Below are 25,331 nucleotides of genomic sequence, written 5' to 3'. Positions count from 1 at the left end.
AGGGCATATGTGAGCTACCAGTGGAACTGTTAAAACTGCAAATTCCTGAGCATCTACAAGTCAAACAGGTTTAAAGTTGGCTTTTGGAATCTGTGTTTCCCACAAACACCTGTGGTGATTCTTAATGCAGATTGTTTATAGTAAGAATCATTGAGTCCCAAGGGTTTTATGTAAGAGGGATTTTGGGAAGCTGTTTTTTGTTAGAACCCCCAGATCCTCATATATTACTCTATTTTGTGGGATGTTAAGACTTTATGTTCACGTAGGAAGAGTTTATTTTTCTAACTTATTAATGATTAAGTGTTCTAGGTGAACATGCAGTAGAAAACATCATTCTAAAGTTCCTGAAATTTAGTATAGTATAGGGCATTGTGAATAAAGCAGGTATATTTTAATTATCAGTCCTTTATTTTTATTACCTAAACTGTAATTTGAAGCTTTGTTCTTATCCTGTACACTTGCTTAGGTCCACACTAATTGTGCACCAGTAAGAATTTTATATAGCTCCTTTGGGCTATAGATTGCTTAATCTTGGTAAGGGATTAGTAGATCTCTAAAGTCCCTTTTCACTCTGAAATCCAATGATATTTTCCCCAAGTGATTGAAGAATTGAGGCATGTGGTTGTGTGTCTAGGTTGATACAGGTAGGCTCCCTAGTAACTAAAGGATTCTGGGACTGTGAGACTCAGGATTCTCTTCCATACTTCTGAATTGTGGGCATGGATAACAATTGGCATTGTTGTGGAGTGTTGAGCTTCTTAGGATAATAAAGTGAGGTTGTTCCCCTGTAGGGCATAGCAGGAGAACATTGCTATCCCATTATGATGAGGGAGCTGAGTGTCCTTACAAACTCTCAGGTAGTCTCTAGCTGGAGTCTTGATCCTCTCATCTTGTATCAGGAATGTCTGGTTGTCTTTGCATGAATGAGCTGCTGCATATGTTTAGAGAAACTAATGCTTTTTATTTTGCTGCACTGCTAGGGCATATAATGTACCTCTTGAAGATTATGATGCATAATTATATAGAAATATATGGAGAGGAAAGTGTGAGACTCTTACACATTAAATTTTTTTCTTTTAATGCATACAGAACTGGGGTACAGGCCAGAGGTGCAGGGGTGGTGAGAGGATTCACCAAAGACAGAGTTGGGGAGCAGAACAGGCCAACTGACGAAGTACACTGCTGAGGGGAGGAGCAGGCGAGTCAGGAGAGGTCTGCTGTGCCATGTGGGTCAGCTCCGGGGCAGGCAGGGATCGAACTCATGCTGAAGTGGCTTTAGCTTCTTAGTGCTGTGCCTTAACCCGCTGCGCCACCAGGGAGGGCCCACACATAAAAGTTTTAACCTTTGGAAAATCTTTCCACTTAGAAGGAAATCCATGGGTTATAGTGGAAGATTATATTTTATAACTCCAATTTGCCTCTATTTCTCCCTTAGTTTCACACATTCTGGGGATATTTAGATGCTTAGAGTTCTCAGCACAAAGATGTGTTATCTCCTGCTTCCACATCTTTTTTTACACTGGTTTGTCTGAAATCTTATCCTTACCTTTCCTTGAATGTCTGATCATCTCCCGAGACCCTGTTCTCCTTTTGCCCCTTTGGGTCATGTTCATAGCCTACATCATTAGGTTTTCTTGCTCTCGTTTCCTGCTGGATTTGGCCGTTAAAAAGCACAGCAGAAGATTGGAAGGAGGGAAGTGAAGGAGATAGGTTATATTAATAAATTTTTTATTATGGTAATACTGCTTAGCAGCCTCCAGATTTCAGAGGTTTACCACATTTCTTGCCATGGGACTGACTGGGAGTTGATCGTTGTTCTGCTGCTCTTACCTGGACTCAGCTGGCCTCCCAGCTTCAGGTTTGGTTTATAGCTACTCTTGTATATGATTCTAGAGCTAAGCTAATAGAGCAATTACTCTTTGCTACATGAACTTCTCGAAGGTGGTGGAGGTGCATGCCAGTTGATCAAGCTGACCATGCATAAATATTTAGAGCTTTTGCTGGAATCACAGCTGCTAATAATCTAGCTAAGCAAGTCATATGACCAAGCATAATGTCAGTGAATGAGGAAAAGCAATGCTTCAAAGAAAAGGTATGGAATCCTGAGGCAAAGGCAGAGAGCATGGATTTATCATTCTGTTACAGGAAGGCAGTAGAGTCGGAGACAGTAATATAGTCGACTATACTAGATCCTGACTTTTCACTGGCTCCCCTTCTGTTGATCTGCTAGGGACAGTGGTTGTGTTTGTCAGCTGAACGCTTCCACTCCTGTTTGGTATATTGCGAACTTTTACTAACTGTTAGGAAGCCCAGGTAAGGAGAAAATTGTCCTGTTTCTCCTTCAAGCAGTTTGTACATAGAACTTCAAGTTATAAAATAATATAATTAACTGTTGGCTAAAGCAGTATCCCAAAGAGGCAGGAGGACATGGGCCTGAATTAATATATTGAAGTCCAGAGAAGCTGATCATTGTTAATTCTCTTTATTGAAGTAACATTGCAGTATAGCAGTATATAAGTTTCAGATGTTAATCATCAAAAATCAACATATGTATACACTACCTTAAGTTTACCACTAAAAGGCCAAGACCAAGTCTTCTTCACCATTCCATTAACACCTGTTAATCAACTTGCCCTTCCCTTCTGGTAAATCCTTAATTGGCCTTATAGTCTATGTACCACATGAGTGAAATGATACGGTGTTTGTCTTTCAGTGTTCTGATTTAATTCACTAAACACAATACCTTTTATATTGATCCGTGTGCAAATGACAGGACTTCATCCTTTTTGTGAGTGGTTTGCCATTGTGGATAGATTCTTTATCTAGTCATCTGACTGTTGGGACTTGAGTTCTTGATGTTGTAAATAACGCTGCATAAACATGTATCTCTTTCATTTGTGTTTTTGTGTTTTTCTTACTTCCAGAAGCAAGACAACTTAATCGCATGAAAATTCTGTTTTTAAGTTTTGTGTAATCTTCAGTTACTGTCTTCTGTCATGACTGTACCAATTTACATTCTCACCACATCCTCTTTAACTCTTGTTTCTTACTTTGATAATGTCTGTGTGAGGCGATATCTACTATTGTTAATTCTAATGCTTATTTTTAATTCATCTCTATGTACTCCATTTGGTGAGATGCTTTTAGAGTGATGATTCTCAAAATATGGTCTCCAGGCCAACTTAGCATCACTGTAGGGACTTTATCAGAAAGGTAAATGTTTAGTTCTGCCCAGACCAGAATCAGAAACCAGGACTAGGGCCCAGCAGCATGTGTTTTAATGATCTATTCTGATATATACTACAGATTGGAAACCACTGTTTCAGACAGGCAGTTCTTGGTGTTGTGCTTTTATAGAGCACACTGGGTAACATCACTGGGGCATGTCTACTGTTGTCCGCCAGTGTGCAGCTTTTATGCCTCCTTTTAGAGCTCTCAGTGGTGATTTAAGGGTTATCGTTACCTGGGTGTTAGTGGTCCAGGAATCTAATAGTTCATGTGATTAGCATGTCCTGAGCAACTGCCCTGGGGTCCAGTATATGCAAGAAGATGAGTGCATTATGATCTCTTCACATGTTCTTGTCATAATTTCCTGCATCCTTACTATTTTGAAAGGGGTGGTTGACAAATACAAAGTTATTTTTTTTTTACTCTTTGTGGACAGTAATAAACTCATTTGGAAACTTAGGTGCTGTCATTTAGTCAATAGAAGGAAGTTTCAAACAAGAGTCTGGATATGTGGATCTAGGTTTGACTGTCATTAATGAAGGGTATGGTCTTTGGCAAATGGTGTAACTTGTTGATAACCTTAGGGGATTACATTATCTATAGCTAGTTTTTTCTGGTAGCTTGAATTGTTAGTGTTAGGGTGGTGTCCCACCAATGACAAAGAAATAAGGTATGGGTATGCATTCTTTATTCAACTGTTATGAGAAATACAAATATGATAAATCCCTCAGGAACAGCAAGTTTTGAATTAAGACATATTTGTGGGGGTTGAATCTCATGTATGTCACTGAAAATGATACATGGAAGGCAGTTTACTTTTTTTTTTTTTTTAAAAGACTTATTTATTTGTGCATACAGAACTGGGGTACAGGCCAGAGGCTCAGGGGCGGTGAGAGGCTTCACCAGAGACAGAGCGGGGAACAGAACAGGCAGATCGACGAAGTACACTGCTGAGGGGAGCAGCAGGTCAGGAGAGGTCTGCCACACCATGTGGTCACCTCCTGGGCAGGTGGGAATCGAACTCACGCGGAAGCGGCTTTAGAGTCTCAGTGCTGTGCTTTAACCCGCTGCGCCACCAGGGAGGGCCCGAAGGCAGTTTACTTTTTAAACAATAAGTTAGTCTTTGTGTTCAAATCCTGGTTTCATTATTTACTAATTTGACCTAGACTTTTCTGGGTTTTAGTTTCTTCATTTATAAGTTGAAGTTTGTATAAAATTGGAAAGAGTTGCCATACATACAGAATTTTAGTGTGTTTCCTTGTAGGTGGTCAGGAGTTAGTAAGTGGTAGTTTTATTAGTTTTTACTATTAAAAGCAGTCTGGTATAACATTTTTATCATATGGGTTTGATGTTGATGTTTTCATCATAGTGTTGTTCAGGAAGGATAAAAACATTTTTTCCTTTCTTTTTCTTTATTTAAAAGTATAATCTAGGGAATGGACCTACAAGAAGAAAGTATACAAGCATACACTGTACAAAAATGAACAATGATGTAAAACATACACACATTAAAAAAAGTATAGTCAAAAACCTGTAATAGCTGAGAAATTATCCTCCCATTTGGTTTTCCACAGAGCATGTTGGAATTTTCCAGCTTATGGTGTGGTCTAATCTTCTTATTCTAGGTGATGATGAGCAGAGTGATTGGTTCTATGAAGGAGAATGTGTCCCAGGATTCACTGTCCCTAATCTTCTGCCAAAGTGGACTCCTGATCACTGCTCTGAAGTAGAAAGAGTAGATTCTGGATTGGATAAACTTTCGGATTCCACATTTCTTTTACCTTCTCGACCAGTTCAAAGAGGTGAGTTCTGAGAACACCAAAATATACTTCACACTTCTGCAGTTCTTTTTGGGAACATCATCCCATGGCAGGCATACTTTTGAGCCACTAAGCACACTTTTAACTATCTTGGAGTTTGGAACTAGTCCAGGGATTTTTCCAAAGGATTCAGGGTGCATCTTGGAACTCGAGCTTCAGTCACGCTTACCTAAATTACTCATGGAGACTCTTAGGAATATATTTTAGCAGGAAATTACCTCAGCTTATCATTGCCATTTGTGCCAAATTTAGGAATCCCAGCAGCGTGTCACAGCTGCTTATCCTGCTGTGAGGCTGATGGGTCGAGTGTTCAGTGAAAGCCTGCATACTGGATCTTGGAGGAGAACAGATTCAGTGAGAACACTGACATGCAAAGTAAAATGGCACTTTAAAAATGGATAATGATTTAAATAATTCTATATGGTGGACTTCATTATTTTTTAAATTACTTTTAAAATTTTCTTGCTCTGTGCATTTTTTGTTCAGTATTTGAGTTCTACCTTCGGGTGTATTGTCTGTAGATATCCCACCATCACTTCACCTGTGAACTGTCACATGGTTCCTTGTGCTCTTCCCACCCCTGCTTTGGTCATTCTTCTCTCCATCTCCCGTAAGCCTCGGATATATAGTTGCCTACAAGTTTGTCCTTTTTTTTTGACCCTTTGTTGGGTTTCTCTATATTCCTCATATACTAGATATTATCCATTATTCTTTTTCCTTCTGACTTATTTCACTGAGTATAATTTCTTCCAGCTTCATCCATGTTGCTGCAAATGGCATGAGTTTATCATATTTTTTTTGATTGCTGAGTAGTACTCCATTGTGTGTATATACCACAGCTTCTTGATCCAGTCATCTGTTTTGGGGCATTTGAGTTGTTTCCATATCTTGGTTATTGTAAATACAGGTTTCCTTTCAAATTAATGTCTTTGTGTACTTTGGGTAGATTCCTAGGAGTGGAATTGCTGGGTCATATGGTAGATCCATTTTAATAATTTGAGGTCCTCCACACTTTTCATAGTGGTTGGTTGGACCACTTTGCAATTCCCATCAGCATTGTAAGAGGGTTCCTTATTCTCTGTATAGTGGACTTTAACACAAACATTGATTGCTTTTCCTTTAATTATGATGTAAACAAGCCAGAGTGGAAAGAGCGTAGGACAGGGAGAAGGCAACATGGTGGTAATACTTTCTGGTTCTGTTTACCATATTTTTATTATTTGTGACTGGCCTTTGACTGTGATAGAGTCACTTCATTTCCTTGGGACACCAGCACCATCACTTTAGGTATTGTGACACTGAACAGAGCTGTTTCAGTGGCATTTTCTAACTGTATTCATTTATCATTCCAGGATTCCCAGGTATCAGTAATCAGCCAAGTAGCCAGTTGTCCTATATTTGTTGAGCATCTGTTGGCACCTCATTCACACTTAGAACTATGAACTCCTTTCTGTACCTTCTTGTAAGGATGAATTTGGGTGCACGAAAGACCTACTCATAGGAGTGTGTTCTTGGTAAATACTGTTGCTGGCCTAAGGCAAGTGTTTTTGCTAACTTACTATCATTGAACATTTCATTGACCACTTCTGAAAGTCCTTTTGTTGCTCACAAAAAAGCAGGAATAGGAAGAAAAAAACTTAAGATGGCTTGTAATCCCACACCCCGAGACAGTCACTGATAGCATTTTATATCTTCCAGTTGCCCTTTTTTTTAACATGTAGAACACAGTGGCTAGAAAAATGTGATGATGCTGTATGTTTTTTTTTTATACTATTATTTCATAGATCTTTAGAATGTTTTGAGGTAGTAATTAGCATTTAATTTATAATTAGGAATTACTGATACTACTTTATATTTGTGTTGCATTTTCAGTTTATGAAGTACCTACAATGTGCTATTTTATTGAGTCTTGAAACAGCCTTGTAATAAAGAACTGAACAAGTAATTATACTTTTTGAAATAAAGATGCCTAGATGGGAGGTAAAAGATCATTCTGCTAGTGACAAACACATGGAAATAATAAATTCTTAGCAAGTAGCTCAGTGATACTAGGGTCAATCTAGTAAGATCATGGGGGCTAAAACCTTTGGTATAAGGGAAGCACATCACTGCTGATGAATCTTCTGCATTTGGTAACTGGTGTCTTTTTTCTTTAAGGGTACCATGCCCGCTTGAATCGTCTGCCGGGAGCTGCAGCTCGATGCCTCAGAAAGGGACGAAGAAGGCTTGTTGGGAAGGTGATAGCTCTCGCTGTTTCCTAGGCTCTGTGGGAAGATAGTATTCCCATGGATTTGCATAAGCTATTGATTACCAAGAGTGCTGTAGCTCTCCTGGGAGTTAATTAAGCTAACTGATTTTTTTTGCAAGTTCACAAGAGTGAACATTATGTAGGTTATAAATGGATACATATATAAAAGATGAGGCTTAATTCATACTGAAGTTCTGACAGAGCAAACACTGTCATGTCAGTATCTCTTGTCGGTAAATCTGTAGGCCTGATCTCTGTCTCTTCTGCTCTTTTGCTTGACCTTAATATGTTAGGTAAAATACTCGTGGCTTCTCCATGATTCCTGAATTCATGAATGCATCTTTTATTCTATAATTCTTTAAGCAAAAGAAATCTCTCATCAAATTCCAGGACTCCCATGCCCTTGGCCACCAGGGAGGAGTATCTACCATTTTACCCAGTTCTATCTTTTACAGGGACTGTGCCAGGCATTCAGTTCACTTAATTCTCCCAACACCCTTAGAAAAAGTGTGATGCTCCTTTTTGCTAAAAAAGGAAATTAACTTAAGTTCAAAGAAGTTAAGAAATATCTTGTTTCCTAGATAGAAGTGTCAAAATAAAGAATTGAACCCAGGTCCACTTCCCTTTATCTTTTATGATTAATATTTTAAAACAGTTTTATTGTATTGTTTAATTTTGATATTGAAATAGTTTAAGTCTGGGGTTCATCCCCAGTTAGAGACAATGGTGGTAGGCAAAGAGTACAGAGACATTTGAGCATTAATTTGTTCATCAGTAAACTCTCAGAATGATTGCTGTGCGGCTGTGTGGCAGGCCAGGGCTGTGGCAGTCAGAGCCACAGTTGGCTGCCCTCAGCGAGCTACTGTTTTATAGTTTAACCAGGGAACTCTTTTCTGAAGTTATAGCCAAGCAGAAGGAATAAAGCTGTTTCTCTTCAAGTGAACTAATTTCTTATTTTTAAATTCAGTTTCAAATATCTAATTAGAGAGTTATTTGATTATTGATAGAATGAGTCCTCTTTTGGCTCACTTGTTATTTCAGGTAACAAGATGCTGCTTTTGCTATTGTGGGAGCTAATTCTTAACAGTCTAGCTACGGGCTGAGAGTACATGGGTGAGGGGAGGCTGGAAATAGGGAACAGAGAGCTCATCTTACTGTTTTCTCTTTATTGGCTAGTTCTGACAGGTTCTCCCTAGCATTTACTTTACTTTATTTCAGCTCCTATAAAATAAGAGTCTTCTACTTCCATGGAAGTAAATCAGTTCATCTTGAAGGCCCCCTTTACTTGCCTGGAAGGTAACTAGGGTCTATTAGAGGTACCTCTTAATGATTTCAAATGAATACAATAGTATTTCCTTGCTTAATTCATCTTCATCACCTTAAAGAGGTATTTGTCATTTCTAGCAGAGGTCACTGTCTAGCCCCCTGTCCCCCTCCCCCAACTCTCCTCTTTTCTAAATTGTAATCATAAATAATGGGCTTCATTCATAGCTCCCTGCCAGTGAGCTGCTAATTACGCAAAGTACTGCTTGTAATTTACACAGTAATAAACTGTAAATTTAAACATTATGGCACTTTAAGTTAATAATTTTTCTGCTGTAACAAATAACTCATTCTTCACCCATCTTTCCCTTGGGCCCACTACCATGGCTTTGTGTGAGACCAGGAGGCATAGGTGTAAGGGATGAGGAATACAAAGAATGCAGTATACAATACCTTTTCATTTAGCTCCACTCCCACTCAGAATCTCATTGCAAATTAATTTTCTGTGGCTAGTTGTTCTACTAAAATGTATCCTAATGTTTAGGTTAATTCACGCACAAATGACTATAGATAACAGTATTTGATGGGAAACAAATGTGTTCAAGTAATAGGCTTGACAGCATGCTCATGACTTACGCACTCATTTGAGCTCCTACTCATAGGTCTATAACTCACCTGTTAGTATGTCACCTCAGGTACTGTGATAAATACTCACTGTAAATGCAAAGTTAAATGAAGTGTGAACGCCTTCTGCCATTTTGCATTTTTTTGAGGATGACCAGTTTTTTAATTACTTGTGGTATTATGGGTAAGATTTCATATAACAATCTTTATATGAAATTTAAAACCAATTTATATAGACTTCCTGTTTTTACTTTAAGAGATGAAACTTAACAGCATAAAAAGGGTCACAATTTTTGTAAGTCACAAAAATGCTTTGCTGTGCATCCATTTGGTCAGCAGCAGTTTAATGTTCCCAGTGAAGCCTCAATAAATGTCCCATTGTGAAGTCTGTGGGAGGTATTATCACACAACCCCAAGGAGTGTGGTGTGCTGGCCTGTTCAAAGTTGGCTGCTATTGAATATTTGAAAAAAATATTTCTATCCCTATATACTTTGATAACTCCAGTAGATACTCATTATTCACTATATTAAAATCACCATATATGGCAAACTGTTTACAGTGACTTTTTTGAACACTGGAGAAAAATAAGTCTTTGATATGTTCTTTTAAGATAGACTCCCATAAAAAGAAATCTACTGTCAGAGTTTAAGGTTGACATTTGAGATGTGCTGTTGAGGTTGCCCTGCCTAGCTGTTAGGGGAAATGTGAGCTTGGGGACAGATCAGACTCTATGTGTGTTTCTGTGGTTAGGTGATAATCTTTCTTTCTTGTCTTTTCAGGAGACCAGCATAAGTACTTTGAGTGCTGAAAGACTAGGCCCCATCATTAGTGATCCTCGGCAGAAAGAGTGAGTCCTTACACATTTATGGCTATCCTAGCCTGTTACTGGTGAAGGAGACAGGAGGAAGTTTTATGAAGGAACCTAGAATTCTGACTTTTTAAGAGTTGAAAGAGGAGTTTGTAAAGATTTGTGTTTTGAAACAGTTAACATGACTAACACCCTAAACCCATGATGGTGATTTTTTTTTCTTCTTAGACTTGTTTTTATATCCATAGGTGCTTTACTATAAAAGTAACCTCTAATATGGATGTCATATTTTAAACTCATTTTTCTGTCTCGTAAAATTTCTTTTTTGTTCCAAATGGAGTGCTTGCCTCTACATTGTCCTGTGCATGCTTCCCATTTTTAGACCTCTGTATAGAGAAATGTCTTTTTGTCCTAACTAATATAGTCAATGCAGTTGGAAAATCTAAGTGTAGCTCTTGGGAAATTGTTCTGCGCTTTCTTGTGGCAGCCTTGTCCCCTAATAATAGTGTCTCTTTGATGCTTCCTGTACATGACATGGCCAATATTTAGCTATGACTCTGTGTACATCTAACTTGGTCAGATTTCTAATTTACAAAATCGACAAGATGTGTATGTATGTGCGGTTTATGTCCTTGTTATTTCTGCAAAACCAAGAGTGCCCTAGTGTCAGGGGTTTATATTTAGTGTCCAGTTTTTTACATACCACTAGAAAACTTTCCTTTGAAGAGTTATTTTCTACAAAGAATTTTCAGACATTTAATACCTTTCTGTTTCCCTCCAACTCCACCCCCCCCCCTGGTTTTCTTTGTCTTCACATCATTATCCCAGCATCTTCTAATCTGTTTATAATTCCCTTACCACTTCTTTTATTGTTTTCTTTCCTGTTATTTTCTCCCTCTCTTTAGTTTCTGGTTACCATCAGCTGGGAAAAGAGAACGAAATCAGGTAAGATTGTTTTTCTCTGTCATCTTTATTTTATCATTTGATTTCCTTTTGTTTAGAAAGAATAAAAGGTTGGCTTTTGATTTTCCTCACATTTCTACTTGTGCACATGAGGTAAGTTTCTCTTGCATTGTTAACGATTTTCTTGGAAAGCCGTTTTCTAAGAATATCCTATTATTCATCACAAGGAATTGCAGCCAGTTTTCCTTTTTAGGTTCAGTTGTGATCTTCAGTTTATTGTTTATAATATATACTTCATAAAAAGTTCATTTTTATTTGAGTTTTGAATTTTGCAGTAAGATAGCAAATGCAATTCTTCTGCTTATGATTTATTTCAACATCAGCATCTTGCACTGACAAGTACATGTTAAAACCTAAATATATAGAACAGCAGAAGGTAGAGCTGTATTGGGTGAAGTGGGGTTGAGGCTTGGGAGCCCCTCTCACTCTTTTGTTATCCCTTGACAGGGCCTTTGACATACCTCATTCTCTGCGTAGGGTCAAAATTTTAAAATTACTGGTAGTGGCTACTGATTGAGTCCTTTTTAAGGCCTTTTGATTTCAGGGCTGGGGGGGTTGCTTTATCTTGGTAATTAATAGTAAAATAGATGTTAAAGAAGTGCTGGAGAAAATTCTCAGGTTTCCTATTGCTGCTTTTTTTTTTTTTAGTTTTTGCATAGAAGAACTGGCATGTAGGCTAGGGAGGAACGGAGGGGGAGGGGAATGAGAGGATTCAGCAGAGACAGAGTGGGGAGCAGAAAAGGTCGATTTACTGAAAAATATTGCTAAAGTGAGCAGCAGGTGAGACAGGAGAGGTGTGTTATGCCATATGTGGGTCAGCTACCTGGCTGGGCATGAAACTCCATTGAACTCAGTCCCTAGCAATGATAGTGCTGAGACTTAACCTTTAATTCCAACAGCAAGGCCCAGCTTTTTAGTTTTTTGACTACTTCATGGTTTCAAGTTGGTAGATGTTTTAGACTTGAAATCTTTACCTTAAAGTTGTTGTTTCAAAATGAATTAGAACAATGGTAGACATAACTGGTATATAGACTGAGATGATTTTAGATGGTTTATGGACATATAATTCTTATGTTAAATTATAATAATATATATTATAAAATGTTGTATCAAACTCGTTATTTCATAGATGCACAATAAGGACAAAGCTGAGAAAAAGAAGTGATACAAGGAGAAATACTAAGTAAATAACAGTATAGTTGGTAGATAGGAAAGTCATTAAGGTGGCATCTGAGAGACTGCAGTTTGGGGAACTCTGAGCGAATTGTTTTCATCAGCGATTTTAAAGGCATAAAGGGACCTGCAGTGATCACCAAGTTCAGATGTGTTATTTATAAATGAGATTTAAACTGTTTGGCCAAAGTTATACAGATGGTAGAACTGGAACTGAATTTTGTGTGTGGGGGGGGGAGAGTGGGGGGGGCTGAATTTTATGACATTCACATAGGACAGGTGAATTTTTTTTTTTTAAGGATTTTATTTATTTTATACATACAGAACTGGGGCACAGGCTAGAGATGCATGGGCCGTGAGAGAATTCACCAGAGACAGAGTGGGGAGCAGAATAGACAGATTGATGAAGTACACTGCAGAGGGGAGGAGCAGGTGAGACAGGAAAGGTCTGCTGCACCATGTGGGTCACCTGCAGTGCTGGGGATTAAACTTACCCTGAAATGGTTATGGACAGCTTTGCTGTGCTGAGCTCTAACCTGCTGCACCACCATGGAGGACCTGGACAGATGAATTTAAAAAAAAAATCTTTTGAAATTGCAGTTCTGAGTTTTTCCAATCTAAAATACTTTTAGTTCTTAGGTTTTTGGAGAGGATTATTTATTGAGGACAAAGTTCAAGAAAGCCATCAAATACAAAGGTACTTTTATAGGTAGGGATCCCATTTGATCCTTACAGCCACTGTTTGAGATCAGTTGTTTTATAGATGGGGAACTAGAATTACTTCATAAGCTAAAATCAAGATTTCATTTAATCCTCACAACAATCTATAAAATTGATAAAAGACATATTAGGAAGCATCCATTTTACAGATGATGATAGTAAAACACAAGAACTTATGCAGTTTTGAGTACATGGCAACTGGGTTGTAGGCTGGAGCTGAATGTTAGGTATTCTAAGTCTTCATCTAATTCTGTTTCCACTACACTGTGCTGTTGGAATATGCTAACCACTTATTAACTGGAAATGTTTGCCAGGTTAAGGAAATGTAAAGGTGATTTCATGTTGGTTTTCTTGGGAATGGAGTTGATATCAGTGGGAATAAGGTCCTCTTGTATCAGCTAAGAAATACTGTTCTCTGCCACTTAAGTATTGTATATTAGAAGTTTTTGAAAAGATGTGTTTACCAAGGTCTTTTTTGGGTGTGTCAGGTCGGGTAGGCCAACTCATGAGTACACTTCTGAATATGTGCCACTTTATTGAATGGTTTCTTGGTCTGGCAAAAGAGTCAAGCAGCCATAGGGTAAAAATGATCTAGTAACAGGTAACTTTTAGGAGCAGGTCTGTTTCATATAAGTCATAATAAAAGTCTCACTTACTCTTGCAGTTTAATCCACTTTCTCCCCTTTACTCTCTGGATGTTCTTGCTGATGCTTCTCATCGAAGATGTTCACCAGCGCACTGCTCTGCCAGGTAATTGTCTTGGTGGCTGTTATTTCCTTTAGAGAGTACCATTTTCCTTTGAATAGGACTTTTCAAATTATAAAGTATGTTTTTATAGTGTCCAAGTCAGTCTTTACAACAATTCTTCAATGTCAATAAATGTTTTATAAATACAGAAGCTGAGGCAGAGTGATGAAATATATTTCTTGTGATGATTTCAGTCTCAATTTTGACCTAAGTCTTCTGGCTCACATTTCATATTTCTTATGTTAAAAGCCTCATCTTCAGAGAACATTACTAATGGCCCTTGCTATGACCTGCAAAACTCTGCATAATCTGACTTCTGACCATATGTCCAACTCCTTTCATATACTTCTAACTCCTTACTGGGGAAGAGCCAGTGGCCCCAGGGAGCTCCATTTTGTTCTCTAACGTAGCAACCCCTCCTACTTCTGCACCTTCACGCTTGTTCCCTTTGCCTCGTTGTCTCGGAGCTCTTGCCATTATTATCTCCTTCATCTAAACTCGGGCCACTTCCTCAGGGAGGAACCATCCTGTTTAAAGGGGCTGCCTCCACCTTTGCTCATTATCTATTTCTTTCCTTTATATTTTTCATCACAGTCTGTAACCAATTTGCTTTTTCCCTCCCCTACTTTTTGCTTCTGTATTTCACTAGAATATAAGCTTCAAAGTATAGAGACCTGGTCTTGTTCCCTGATGTCCCCAATACCAAATACAGTGTCTTGGCACTTAACTAGGATTTCAGTGGTTTTGTCAGAATGAATCCTGCATCTTTCAATATAAATTCTCTTACATTAGGTGGCATGGGATTTAAATAGTGTTTTGGTGTTAGCTCCCCTTAGCAGCATTATTGTATACAAAAGAGCAGCTAGTAAGCTGGACCATAGAAATTTTCTTTTATTGGCAAAGAATTTCTTTCCAAGGTTCTGATGATTATTTTTCTTTATATGCTCTGAAATAGATGTTTATAGATTTTGGGGACAGGTTACACCAAGATGTTATTCTTTCATGGATGCAGTGAGTCAATTCCATGCTGGCCTGTTATATACTCTCTTCCATATTAAACTCTGCACCTATTGCCAGATCTTCTACTGGAGAAATAATATTTCAGTGGGGGAGGTCTTTTGAAAAGAGACCATCAGCAATGTTATTACCAAGAAATGGAAAGTTGTGGGGTGATAAACTACCACTGTAACACCTTTACTTCAGTAGCATGCTGTTTATTCATCATTGATTCATTCATTCAGAATTTGTGATTCCCTGGTATTTGCTAGGCTTTTCATTTAGACGCTGTCTTCAAGAAGCTTATTTTCTCTTGGGAGAGACAGGTGTGGAAATCAGCTGTTGTAGTGTGGAGTTCAAGTGCATAAAAGTGTGTACCAGAATGATGTGAAGTGCAAATGCTCCCCCACTGAGGCTTAGGGAGGCTTTCTTAGACTGGAGGTGGTACTCAAACTGTCTCCGAAGACCCAAAATTTCAAATGTGGGAAAATGGTCCTCCACCTTTTTATCTTAATACCAGATGCAATACTGACTATATAAATTCTTTGGAGAAGACTGCGTGAGTAGCACTGTATGATGCTGAAAGTGGATTATTTGCCCTTCTCTCTTTACCTCTGCTACCTGGACCTGCTGTGCTGAGCTAAGAATAGTATCTATGCTTTATCAGGTAGTATATTGCCTATAAAGCCTCACCTTAGCTGGAGCAAGTGTCAGGCCGCTTGTTTCTTTGTGTATCTCATTATCACATCATTATCTTCATCCTCTCACTGGCAGTGCTTGTGGCTGAACTTGGAAACACAAAGAAGTTTATAGGCTGTGCTTCCTGTAGGCTCAGCTCTAGGTAAATACTGCTGATTGCTTTAGACCTTTGCTAAAAGCATTGTGAGAGGATGTGGACAACTGTAGTTCATTGTTATTTTTCTGAACATCATTCCCCGGGCAGTGGATACAAAGTAGGCTGCATGCATATAAGTTTGGAATAGAATATTTTAAAAAATATTTCTTATTTTGAATTGGACATATATTAGTCTAGTAGCCCAGATTTTTTATGTGTATGTGTTATCTGAGGAATGTTTTTGTTTTTGATTGGCAGTCAGTAGTTTGGCAGCCACTACTCTAGTGACCTTTGTGCAGTTTTAGAAAATGTGCATGAGAAAACACTGAACCTCTGTGGCTGCCTCTGATTCCTTTGAAATAGTGGGGGCCCTGCCAGGCAAGAGGCTCAGTAGAGAAGGAATCATCTAGCTCCAGTGCGGCCAGCTGATGACATTGGATTGAGAACTGGATGGCGGTTTTGTTAAGAGTGGGCCATTAACAAAGCCTGGGAAGGAATGTTAAAGAGTGGTGGTGGTAGAAGGGGAGAGGCGGCTGAGTGACTGTATTAAAAATTGTTTCGAATGGAAATTGTGTCTTTTTCTTGTTCCATTTTATTTGTAGTAATAGGAAAAAGATTTCTTTCAAAACATCTGGGTAGCATTGGGAATTCCCCACCCATCATTAGAACGATTTGTGTGTGTGTGTGTGTGTGTGGTGACTCTGTTATCATTAGTGGTATAATTTTATTTTGCAAAGAGAGAAGTGTTTCCTGTTTTATCACAGCTTTCCCCGAGGAGGGCTGGTGTATTAATTTGCTGTATTGCCTCCTGGCTGTTCCCAGGCTGTTTTTCCTCTTCATCATGGAATTTTTAATGGCCCTAGTCCCTCTTGGGAAGCATGTGAGGAAGAGTTCCTCAGGGAGTGCTTCCCTTTTTTCACATGCCTATAATTACTCTCCTTTAAGAGCACAAAGAGTTTGATAATCCTGTCTGAACTGTGAGGGTTTTCTCCTGTCAGGTTGCTGAGCCGAAGCTGCTTCCTGCCTGGACAGAGCTGGCTCTGCGCCTGCATACATGCGGCTGAACAGGAAAGATGGCTCCTCAGCCGCATTCTCATTGCTGGAGCCACACACAGCCCCAGTTCTAGAGTGAGGCCTGGCTCTCGATGAGTGACCTCAAGCCACTCTCCTTTTAGTATTCCACTGCCATAAACAAAGAAATAATGAGACCGCAGTGTTAAGAGAACACTTTATTGATGTATCATTTTAATACAGCCCAATGACAGGTGCTGTGGATGGGAGAGGACATTTTTGTCTTGGATCACCTGATAGATTTGTGAATTAAGCGGTTTTCATAAACATTTAAGCTTTGTGGTTTTCAACCCTGGCTGCACTTTTGAATCACCTGGCAAGTTTTTAAAAATATGGCCGTGCTGAGCCCCACCTCCTGAGATTCTTACTTAATTGGTCTGGGATGAGGCCCAGGCATTGGCATTATTTTGAAGCTCATTGGTGAATGTAGTATGCAGCCAGGGTTAAGAACCAGTGCCCTAAAAGCATATGGCTTTATGACTGGTGCTTTGTAGTTTGCTTAACAGGAACTCCTATTTCATAATTGGCATGAGCTCTTTGTGCTCATGGTTCTGGTACTGTGTATGCAGTTCCTTTTGGGAGGTAGGACACTGGACCTCTCCCTCTCTCTAAGCTGTGGAGAATTGCTGCTGGTGAAGAAGAGAGTGTAAGGATCTAGCCCAGTGCCTAGCACATAGTGATCTACAAATGGCATTGTTAAATAAATAAGTATCAGTAGGTGCTTTGATGATGGGAGCACTGTGGTGACCACATCTGAGGGAGAGACCATACATTGCCCCTAAGTTAAAGTGAAACAAACAAATAAAAGGAATTGTTGGCTGGGTTGTTGAGGTGAATTATAGGAGCTGTTGGGTGGAAGTTGCATAGTTGGAAGGGTGAATGGGTGAATGGGCTGTTTGGTAGTATTTGTTGGATGTTGTTAATAAAGTAGTTATCATTGCTATCATTAAAAATTGCTGGTACTCAAAAGGAGATGGTGTAATTGTGTGTGGTGGGGAATTGCTGTCAAGGACACAGGCACAGAATGGTTAAAAAAAAAGGCCGTAGGCAGCTTTCCCCCAAATTTGAGGTTTATTGATTCTGAAGGCTGGTTTGCTTACCATTACTGCCTTAGAAAACCATATCTAGAACTTGATAATTGCTCCATCTCTCTGTATATGCTGCCTAATTCACCAGTCGTAATTTTTGAGTGTCTTGTGGCAGTTTTGAGTTTTCTCCAACTTTAGTGACCTTTCCTCTGTTTTGGGTGGTGATTTGGTAACCCATTACTATTCCCACTTAACCCTTCTTTAAATTCTGACATAGCAAAGCTTTATCACATAGGTCCTTGATAAGTCTGTTTTCCTTTGAGAAATCTTATTTCCGGTTTCAGGAAGGACAGCAGATAGCAGCCTGGTAGACAGTTACTATACATGTTCCTTATTGAGAAGGGAAAGTTTCATAGTTTCTGCTATTTTCTCCAACATCATAGAATATAGCATATATATATATATATATATATATATAGTTTGAGGTTAAAGCAAGGATATTAGTGTGAGGGCAGATCCAGGTAAGAATTTGGGTTTTACGTGGGTGGATAACTTCATCTCAGCATACCTCAATTTTCTAATCTTTAAAATGGAAATAATTATTTAGTTATTTGATTAGTGGAAGTAAAAATGAAATAATATACTCAAATATTTAGCATATTGGTAGCTAATATATTTTTTATTTAGTTCTCCTCTTCCCTGTCCTCAGGGTGTTTGCAGTTCTACAAACTTTGAGTTGGCTTCCAGTCATTTGCTGCCTGTAGTACAGATTCTGGAGGTGCTTGCATGGCCTCAAATGGACCAAAAGAGGAGATAGTAGTTGCATAAAACAGAGCCCTTCCTGCCCATGAGAGAGTTGATATTTGATAGGATGAGCTCATTGTTATTCGTTTTATCTGTTCACAAACGCTGTGATCTGCATATCAGAGTTGTGTGCCCAGCTGGCTGTGCCACTTGACAAGGAGTTTCAAAGAGCCAGAAGAAGACTCAATTCGTGCTATTAATTTTGACCTTTGGAGCCATAGTAAACAGCCTCGGGTTTTACCTCAGGGCTTGGGGGAAAGAACCTTTTATTACTTTTCTACCTCTTTAGTCCCTCCGTTTTGACCATGGGTGACGAAATGTTTCTGCTCTCACTGCACAAGCTGCCCTATCCTACTGGAACCTCAGTTATGTAGTACGCCATTCTCAAACCTTTTGTCCTCTGTTGGATAGTCTTGTTTGCAGCAGCTCTCAGCTGGTTCACATCTTGCTGCCTAAGTGGAGTGGATAAAAGCATTTTTTTCTATTGTAATATACCCAACTTTCCAGCTGATATGAAACTATTCTGCTCCAGTGGGTGGCATGAAACAGCTTCATGTTATGCCAACCGTGGCCCATTTAGGAGAAGTAGATAATGGAGAGTTTTCAGTGCTAGTGAGCATTTTGTCATAGACTGCTGAGGGTTAGGTTGGGGTGGAAAACACCAGTGGAATTGCCAGGATCTCTTCCTATTAGATAAGCCTCCTCTGTGTCCTCTGATAATTGTGAAGTGGTTTTCTCTCCCTGGCTGCTGCTAGTGTCATAGGCCTGGATCCTTTCTTACATGCAAGTCTGTGAAAATATTTCCCCCACTGGGTGTTTAATAAATGTCAGTTAACCCTGAAGAGAAAATAACATGTGAGGAAGGGATGGCTCTACTTCCCTAGATTTAATTTTCTTTTCCTTCACTTTCCCCTGGTACTTCACTTGTTCCTTGAGTTTTTTATGTTCTTTGTGTCCCAGCTTCCTCACTATGTTGGGAATCCCCAGTCACTTGTGACTACCTTTTCCATATCCAGCATAGTGCTATACGCAGGCTGAGCCTTCATAAATTTTTGTTAAAAAATAATTGAGGTGAATTGAACAGTAATTAAGGAGAATAAATGGAATGTATGTTATAGGTGACTTTTGGTTATTGGAAACATCAATAATTTTTCTTTTTATTTATATGTAGCTAAGAAAGAGTACAACAAATACATACTTTTTTACAAAAAACTTTATTTTGTACACGAAATTGAACTTTTCAGTGGGTGTTAAAAATGAGTGATTTTTGAAGGTGAACTATTCCTTAAATTAGCTTGCCATTGACAGATAAAGACAGCTTTCTCTCCTTAGGAGTGACTCTAAATGTCTTTGTTCTAAATCTAAAGCAGTCACTTCAGTTATTTTTTTTGCCAAATTGGTTCTATTAAACATGCATGTATTTCTCAAAGTAATTTTTTCCCCCTAAAAGTACATTCCTGCCCCAGGGACATAGTGATCTGCCCAGTTTGCTAAGGAACACTGCAGTTTTAACAACTCACCTGATCTTTCAGTTACCTGCAGTAAAAAATAAAATAGAAATGTTATGTTTATGCGTGGCTATACAGAATATACTTTCAATTAACTGGTAGTCTTCAGCATTGACCTTCACATTTATGGATATGAATTTAGTGACTTTTCCTGAAGTAAGAAATTTTAAAGAGTGTATTTATTGCCATTAATGCTCATCTTCTCCTCCTCCCGTTCCCCTCACTTCCTCTCCCACCCCCAGTACATTCAGCAAATGCACTGAATGTGATATTCTCAGGGGAAGTACTGACTTGTCACTAGTGCTGTGAAAATAACCAGCCCAGAGGATGCTAAGGCCTCAGTCAGGTGAAATAGAAAAGTGTAGCCTTTCTTTTATCAGGTTAATTATATACCAAGGTCAGTATTTTTTTTAAAGATTTATTCATTTATGAATAGAGAACTGGGGTACAGGCTAGAGGTGGAGGGAGGGGTGAGAGGACTCACCCGAGACAGTGGGAAACAGAACAGGAGGATTGACTGAAGCACACTGCTGAGGGGAGCAGTGGGCAGAACAGAAGAGGGCTGCTGGGCCATGTGGGTCCGCTCCCTGCCCAGGGATTGAACTCTTGGTTGCAGATGAAACTTAACCCCATGCGTCACCAGGGAGGCCCAGAGGGTGTCAGTATTTTTATCTAAATGTATATTCATCTAATCATTCTGTTTTTCTTAAGTTAATGTTTAGATATCTTTTATCTACTAGCTAGGCTTGGTAATATGATATGTATTTTTTAACTCAATGATTTTCACAGTAGGTAGAAGCGTACCAGAATTATCTGAGGAGAAATTTCAAAGTAAATGTATTCTTCTACTACCCCAGCGTGGTGGCAGTTTGTGTATTTTGTAAAATCCCCTTGTATGATTCTGATAACCATTTGCTACTCAAATTGAGAAGGAAATAAACTTGGTAGTGATTTTGATTTAATTTATGTATTTCTTGCACCTGGCATAATAATTTTATATAATCACATATAGTATGTGGTTTATATAGCATACAAGGAAACCTCTACACTGTTCTTGAAAAAGAGATTTTTCTGCTTTCAGATTTTGTAAGTCTTCCCTTTTCTTCCTTTGGGAAAGGTATCTCGATTAGAAAGGAAGGTCAGACCTTTTCCCTCCATTTGACTCCACACTTGTGTGTTGTCCTTTTTCAGTTACTATCTTGCAAGAGTAGAAAGTGATACCATTAAGGTAAAATAATATAAAAGAAATAAATAACAATAAAAAGAGAGGGAACCAAGGTGATTCCTAAGTGAAAATAGTGTGGAGAGAGGTCAATTTCTGTATTTTTTTCCTTCCTTCTTTAACTCTTTGTTTTTACATTTGAGTGATAGGAAGTTGTTTGGGGCAAACAAAAAATTGGAACTCTCTTAAATAAGAAGCTGAGACAATAGTAGTTGCCTTACCTCCTGCTTTGGTTCCCCCAAATAACACAAGGACCCTCCTAGCCCCATACATATGGTTCTTTAATCTGGAACAGGCCTGTCCTGTTGTGAGTGTGCTGTGTGGCAGGACAGGTTCCATTTCCTGTCTTCTTAAAGTCATCTTGCTCCAAGTGCTCACTTCCTCTTTGTTTGCACAGGGCTTACTCCTGGTGATTCTTTGATTGCACAAAGCTTATTCTGTGTTCTCCTTTATCCTCTATTACACAGAAAAGCTATGAAGCAGGAAGTAGGAATATGCTACCAGTTTCATTAGTGAAGACATTGTTTTGTTAACTGCCATCCTTTGTATCCAGTATAACAAATGACACAGTAAGTGCTCAGTAAAAGTTGAGTGAACAGTTTAAATAGCAAAACATCTGCTGAGTGGAAAGGGAAATAGACAAAAATACATTATTTTTACTTATAAAATAAAGTTGACTTTAGATTCATTAGTTGATTTCCTTGGAAAACCTTAGTTCTTTCCTAGGTTATAACTAGAGGAATTTTAAAAAATTGAAGAAGCTAATACATTTAGAAGTGGGAATAGGGTAGCAGAAATATCCCATTTGTTGCAAATGGAGGCACATGGAACAGTCTGGAGGCACATGGAAGCTATTTAATGCAGGGATGGTCAGCCCTAAATCCTTGCCATCATTGCGTAGGGCAGAGTGAAACTCTAAGACCATGGCCCAGAGGGGCAGAAGTAGTGTGAAGACCATCTGGGCCTGGGAGTCGTAACAGACCTCCTGGGGGAGGGAGGGACAGGCTGTGTAAAGATGTAGCAAAATACAGCACTGTGTACTAGCCTGTGTGCATGGCAGTAAGTAGTGCTTATTTCACAGCAACAAGTAAGCATTTAGAAAACATTTATTAAAATGGTTTACAAATTTTAAATATTTTCATACATCAGTGGTTTCATCTCTAATGAGTGTGACTAAATCCTGATTAAGGACTACTGATTAAGTCCATAAAGAAACTGTGATATATGTAAAATGATGACTGGTTTGTAAATAAAAGGCAGTATTTCTTAAGTCAGGAAAAGTTAATATGCTGAGAATTAATACAAAAAAACCCTTTGAGTACTTTTCTTAAATTAAGCATTTTGTAAATTGATCTTGAACAAGTGCTTTTTAAATTAAACTTCCTATTGCAGGAAGATAATATATATACAGAAAAATGTTCACTCAGTGAATTTTCATAAACTCATTGTCAGGTAGCCAGCATCCAGTTCCAGAAACAGAACATTTACTAGGAAGAATTCAAGAACTTTGTGTCTCTTCTAGTAACTGTCCCTCCTGCCTCACATCCCCAAGCTCAAGGGTATGGAGTACCTTCATGTCCAGTAACAGTTCATTTTGAAAAAAATGGCGTTAGGATTTAATTTAAGAAGTCTTAGAAATTCCTTCAGTGAGTTTTAAGTAAAGAAGAAAAATCATGAATAAACTTTTTACCCTTTGACTAGTTTTTCTTTGTAAAGTGTTTTAGAAGCTTGGCTGGATTTAAGTAAAGTGCTCGGACAGTTTGAGTTTGGGTCTGATGTACTCAAGTAACTTGTGTCTGGAAAAGACAGAAACTATTTTGTACTTGTCTCTGTTTGATAAGAAACAAACTTTTGTAGTGTCACTTTCTTTTGTACCAGTGTCTTTGTCTTCAGAAGGAATTACGATCTCTCCATTAGACTGAAGGCCTGTCTACCTCTGACATCCTGTCATCTGTGATTCAATTTTTAAATCAGTGTGCTGGTATTCCCAGTACCTCTGTAAGCTATGAAAAATGAACTGTGTTCTCTGCTTTACATATTTATATTTATATTCACTTTGGGATATTGCATTTAACTATTTATGGGTAACGCTTAAAGGTAACGCTTTCTACATAGGAGAGAATGTCCGACTGAAGGTGATTTTGGATGGAATTTTCCAAACTGTAGCCTTTATATTATAAACCTCTGCCTATTGTAGGGTTCTTTGCACTCTAAAAACTTTGAACATTTCAGTCAAATTCTTCCCTTGTTTAGAAATTGAATCTATTCTAGAACTTTTGCTTTTAGAGGAAAGAAAGTGTGTGCACGTGCTTTAAAACTGGAAGTTGCCAGATTGTGGCTCTCCAAATAGGGAAGTTTGTCCTCGCAGCTGACTTGGTGCCTTCCTAATAACCAGGTTCTGCTCAGCCTGCCTGAGGTTCTGTTTTAAGACTATTGAGCCCTGAAACTTGGCCCCAAGCGAGGACTACCAATTAGGAGCTCCTCTGGTATGGCTTTATGAGGTTCCTCTGAGTGGTATATACTCTGGTGAATTTATTTTTACGGTGGTAAAATAGACAAAACATAAAATATACCACTTTATTACCGTTAAGTATATAATTAGCTTTTTAGTTTCTGAAATTTTTATTCATTTATCCTATTTATTGATATCAGTTCTAGTCAATAGATATTTAATGGAGATAAGCTATGTGTTTTGTGCTCAGGTTGGCAGATTATGAAACAAGTATAAATATGGTTCCACTTCTCAAGAAGATTGTCTAATTAGTGAAACAAGATGTATGTGTAACTAGTTTAAATATTCAAGGAAAGCTTTTTGTAAAGGCAAAACTTGGACCTTTCTTTTCTTTTTTTTAACATTTTAAAAGGACAGGTTTATTAAGAACAGAATAGTATAGGTGGACAGGAGAGCCACTTCACAACTTGGTTCTTAATCAGGGGTAGGTGTGTCTCTTAGAGGAAGGAGGAAGTGGGGAACTAGAACAGTTATTTCAGTGTTAAGTTCATTGTCCTTCAGAGATTCTTGCTTTTCTAACTTTGAAACTCTCACTGTTTGTTTTTAAAAAGCTGAATTTAGTTGAGGATTATATTAGCACATAATTTAAATTTTTTTTAAATCACAGAAATCATACTTACTTGTGATATAAACAGTGTAAAAAATCCAGATATCATTTTATAATGATAGAAGGGTTAAGCTTCCTGTTAAAATTCTATGCAAATATCTGTTAAAATTCTATGCAAATATCTGTGTTCATGCAGCATTAAACTTTTCAATATATTACCACTTGGGAGTAGGTTTTTCATTAGTGAGTGTAGAACAATTGCAGCTATAGTTTTTATGAAAAAAGAATTGTACAAAACCCAGGCTGTAATGAAACACATATTTCTTGAAATTAATCTTGAATGTTTGCTACTCTGAAACCAGGCAAAAAGTTTAGAGTGGGATAGATAATGTGTGAAGAGAAAAAGTTACAATTAATTCTGAATAATTTTTATTGACACTTGATGCAAAGGATGGTGCTCATTTTGTTAGTGTATGTCTCTCGTGTGTTAAGGATTTCATCTGGGCTCAAGATGCTGGTTCATAATAATTACAAAGTTAATATTTTTACTTTCACATATTTGCAGACAGGCTAACATTCACTTGGGACCCCCATGTTCACGTGACATCAAGAGGAAACGGAAACCAGTGGCCACAGCCTCTCTGTCAAGCCCAAATGCAGGTAACTATATATCGTTATCACTTATTAAGCACCTACTGTGCCAGGTACAAAGTTATGTGTTTTATATTCTTTTACGTCTAACCTTTATGATAAGGTAGGTTATTTTCTTCCTTGTTTACATGGTAAAACTGAGAATGTGAGAAGTAATTTGCCCAGTGTCACATGTAATTTAAGAATTCTAACCTAGTTTTCTCTGACCCTGAAGCCTAATCTTTTTCACTATGTCACACGATTTTCTTGAGTTTGAATCCCTTATATTTCACTGTCAACAATCTTCAGTTACCCGAGCTTTGCTCTAGACAGACAGGAAATTAGGTGAATGAAAATCCACTTAGGGTCACAGTTTAATCAGTAGCCAAGGAACCACATGAGTTTATTTACTCTCTTAGTTGGTAGACAGTGCATTCTCATGTTTTATGTAGATGAGAGTGCTAATATTTTACCAGTCATGAAATTTCTAATTAAAAATAATTTTTCGGGCCCTCCCTGGTGGCACAGTGGGTTAGGATGCAGCACTGCAAGCTAGCCACAGCGGCTCTAGTGCGAGTTCGAT

At 38.3% G+C, this 25,331-nt stretch overlaps 1 protein-coding gene across 3 annotated transcripts in view; it reads left to right on the top strand.

Moving 5' to 3' along the window:
• Positions 1-25,331, top strand: part of GPATCH2L (G patch domain containing 2-like) — a 48,180-nt gene that overhangs the window by 13,428 nt on the left and 9,421 nt on the right. For 2 of the 3 annotated variants that reach the window (XM_012724679.1, XM_012724680.1), the window contains exons 4-10: positions 4,854-5,030; positions 6,401-6,409; positions 7,206-7,285; positions 9,964-10,031; positions 10,898-10,937; positions 13,513-13,598; positions 24,684-24,778. In XM_012724679.1, coding sequence (XP_012580133.1) covers positions 4,854-5,030; positions 6,401-6,409; positions 7,206-7,285; positions 9,964-10,031; positions 10,898-10,937; positions 13,513-13,598; positions 24,684-24,778 — 555 coding nt within the window. The remainder of the gene's footprint in view (positions 1-4,853; positions 5,031-6,400; positions 6,410-7,205; positions 7,286-9,963; positions 10,032-10,897; positions 10,938-13,512; positions 13,599-24,683; positions 24,779-25,331) is intronic. The other variant, XM_004682058.2, reaches the window with a different exon arrangement.

This window comes from Condylura cristata, unplaced genomic scaffold, assembly GCF_000260355.1.
Source record: "Condylura cristata isolate star-nosed mole 26May11 unplaced genomic scaffold, ConCri1.0 scaffold00013, whole genome shotgun sequence".
Taxonomy (NCBI): Eukaryota; Metazoa; Chordata; class Mammalia; order Eulipotyphla; family Talpidae; genus Condylura; species Condylura cristata.
The sequence above is the reverse complement of the archived record's forward strand: the minus strand, read 5'-3'. Positions and strand labels throughout refer to the sequence as shown.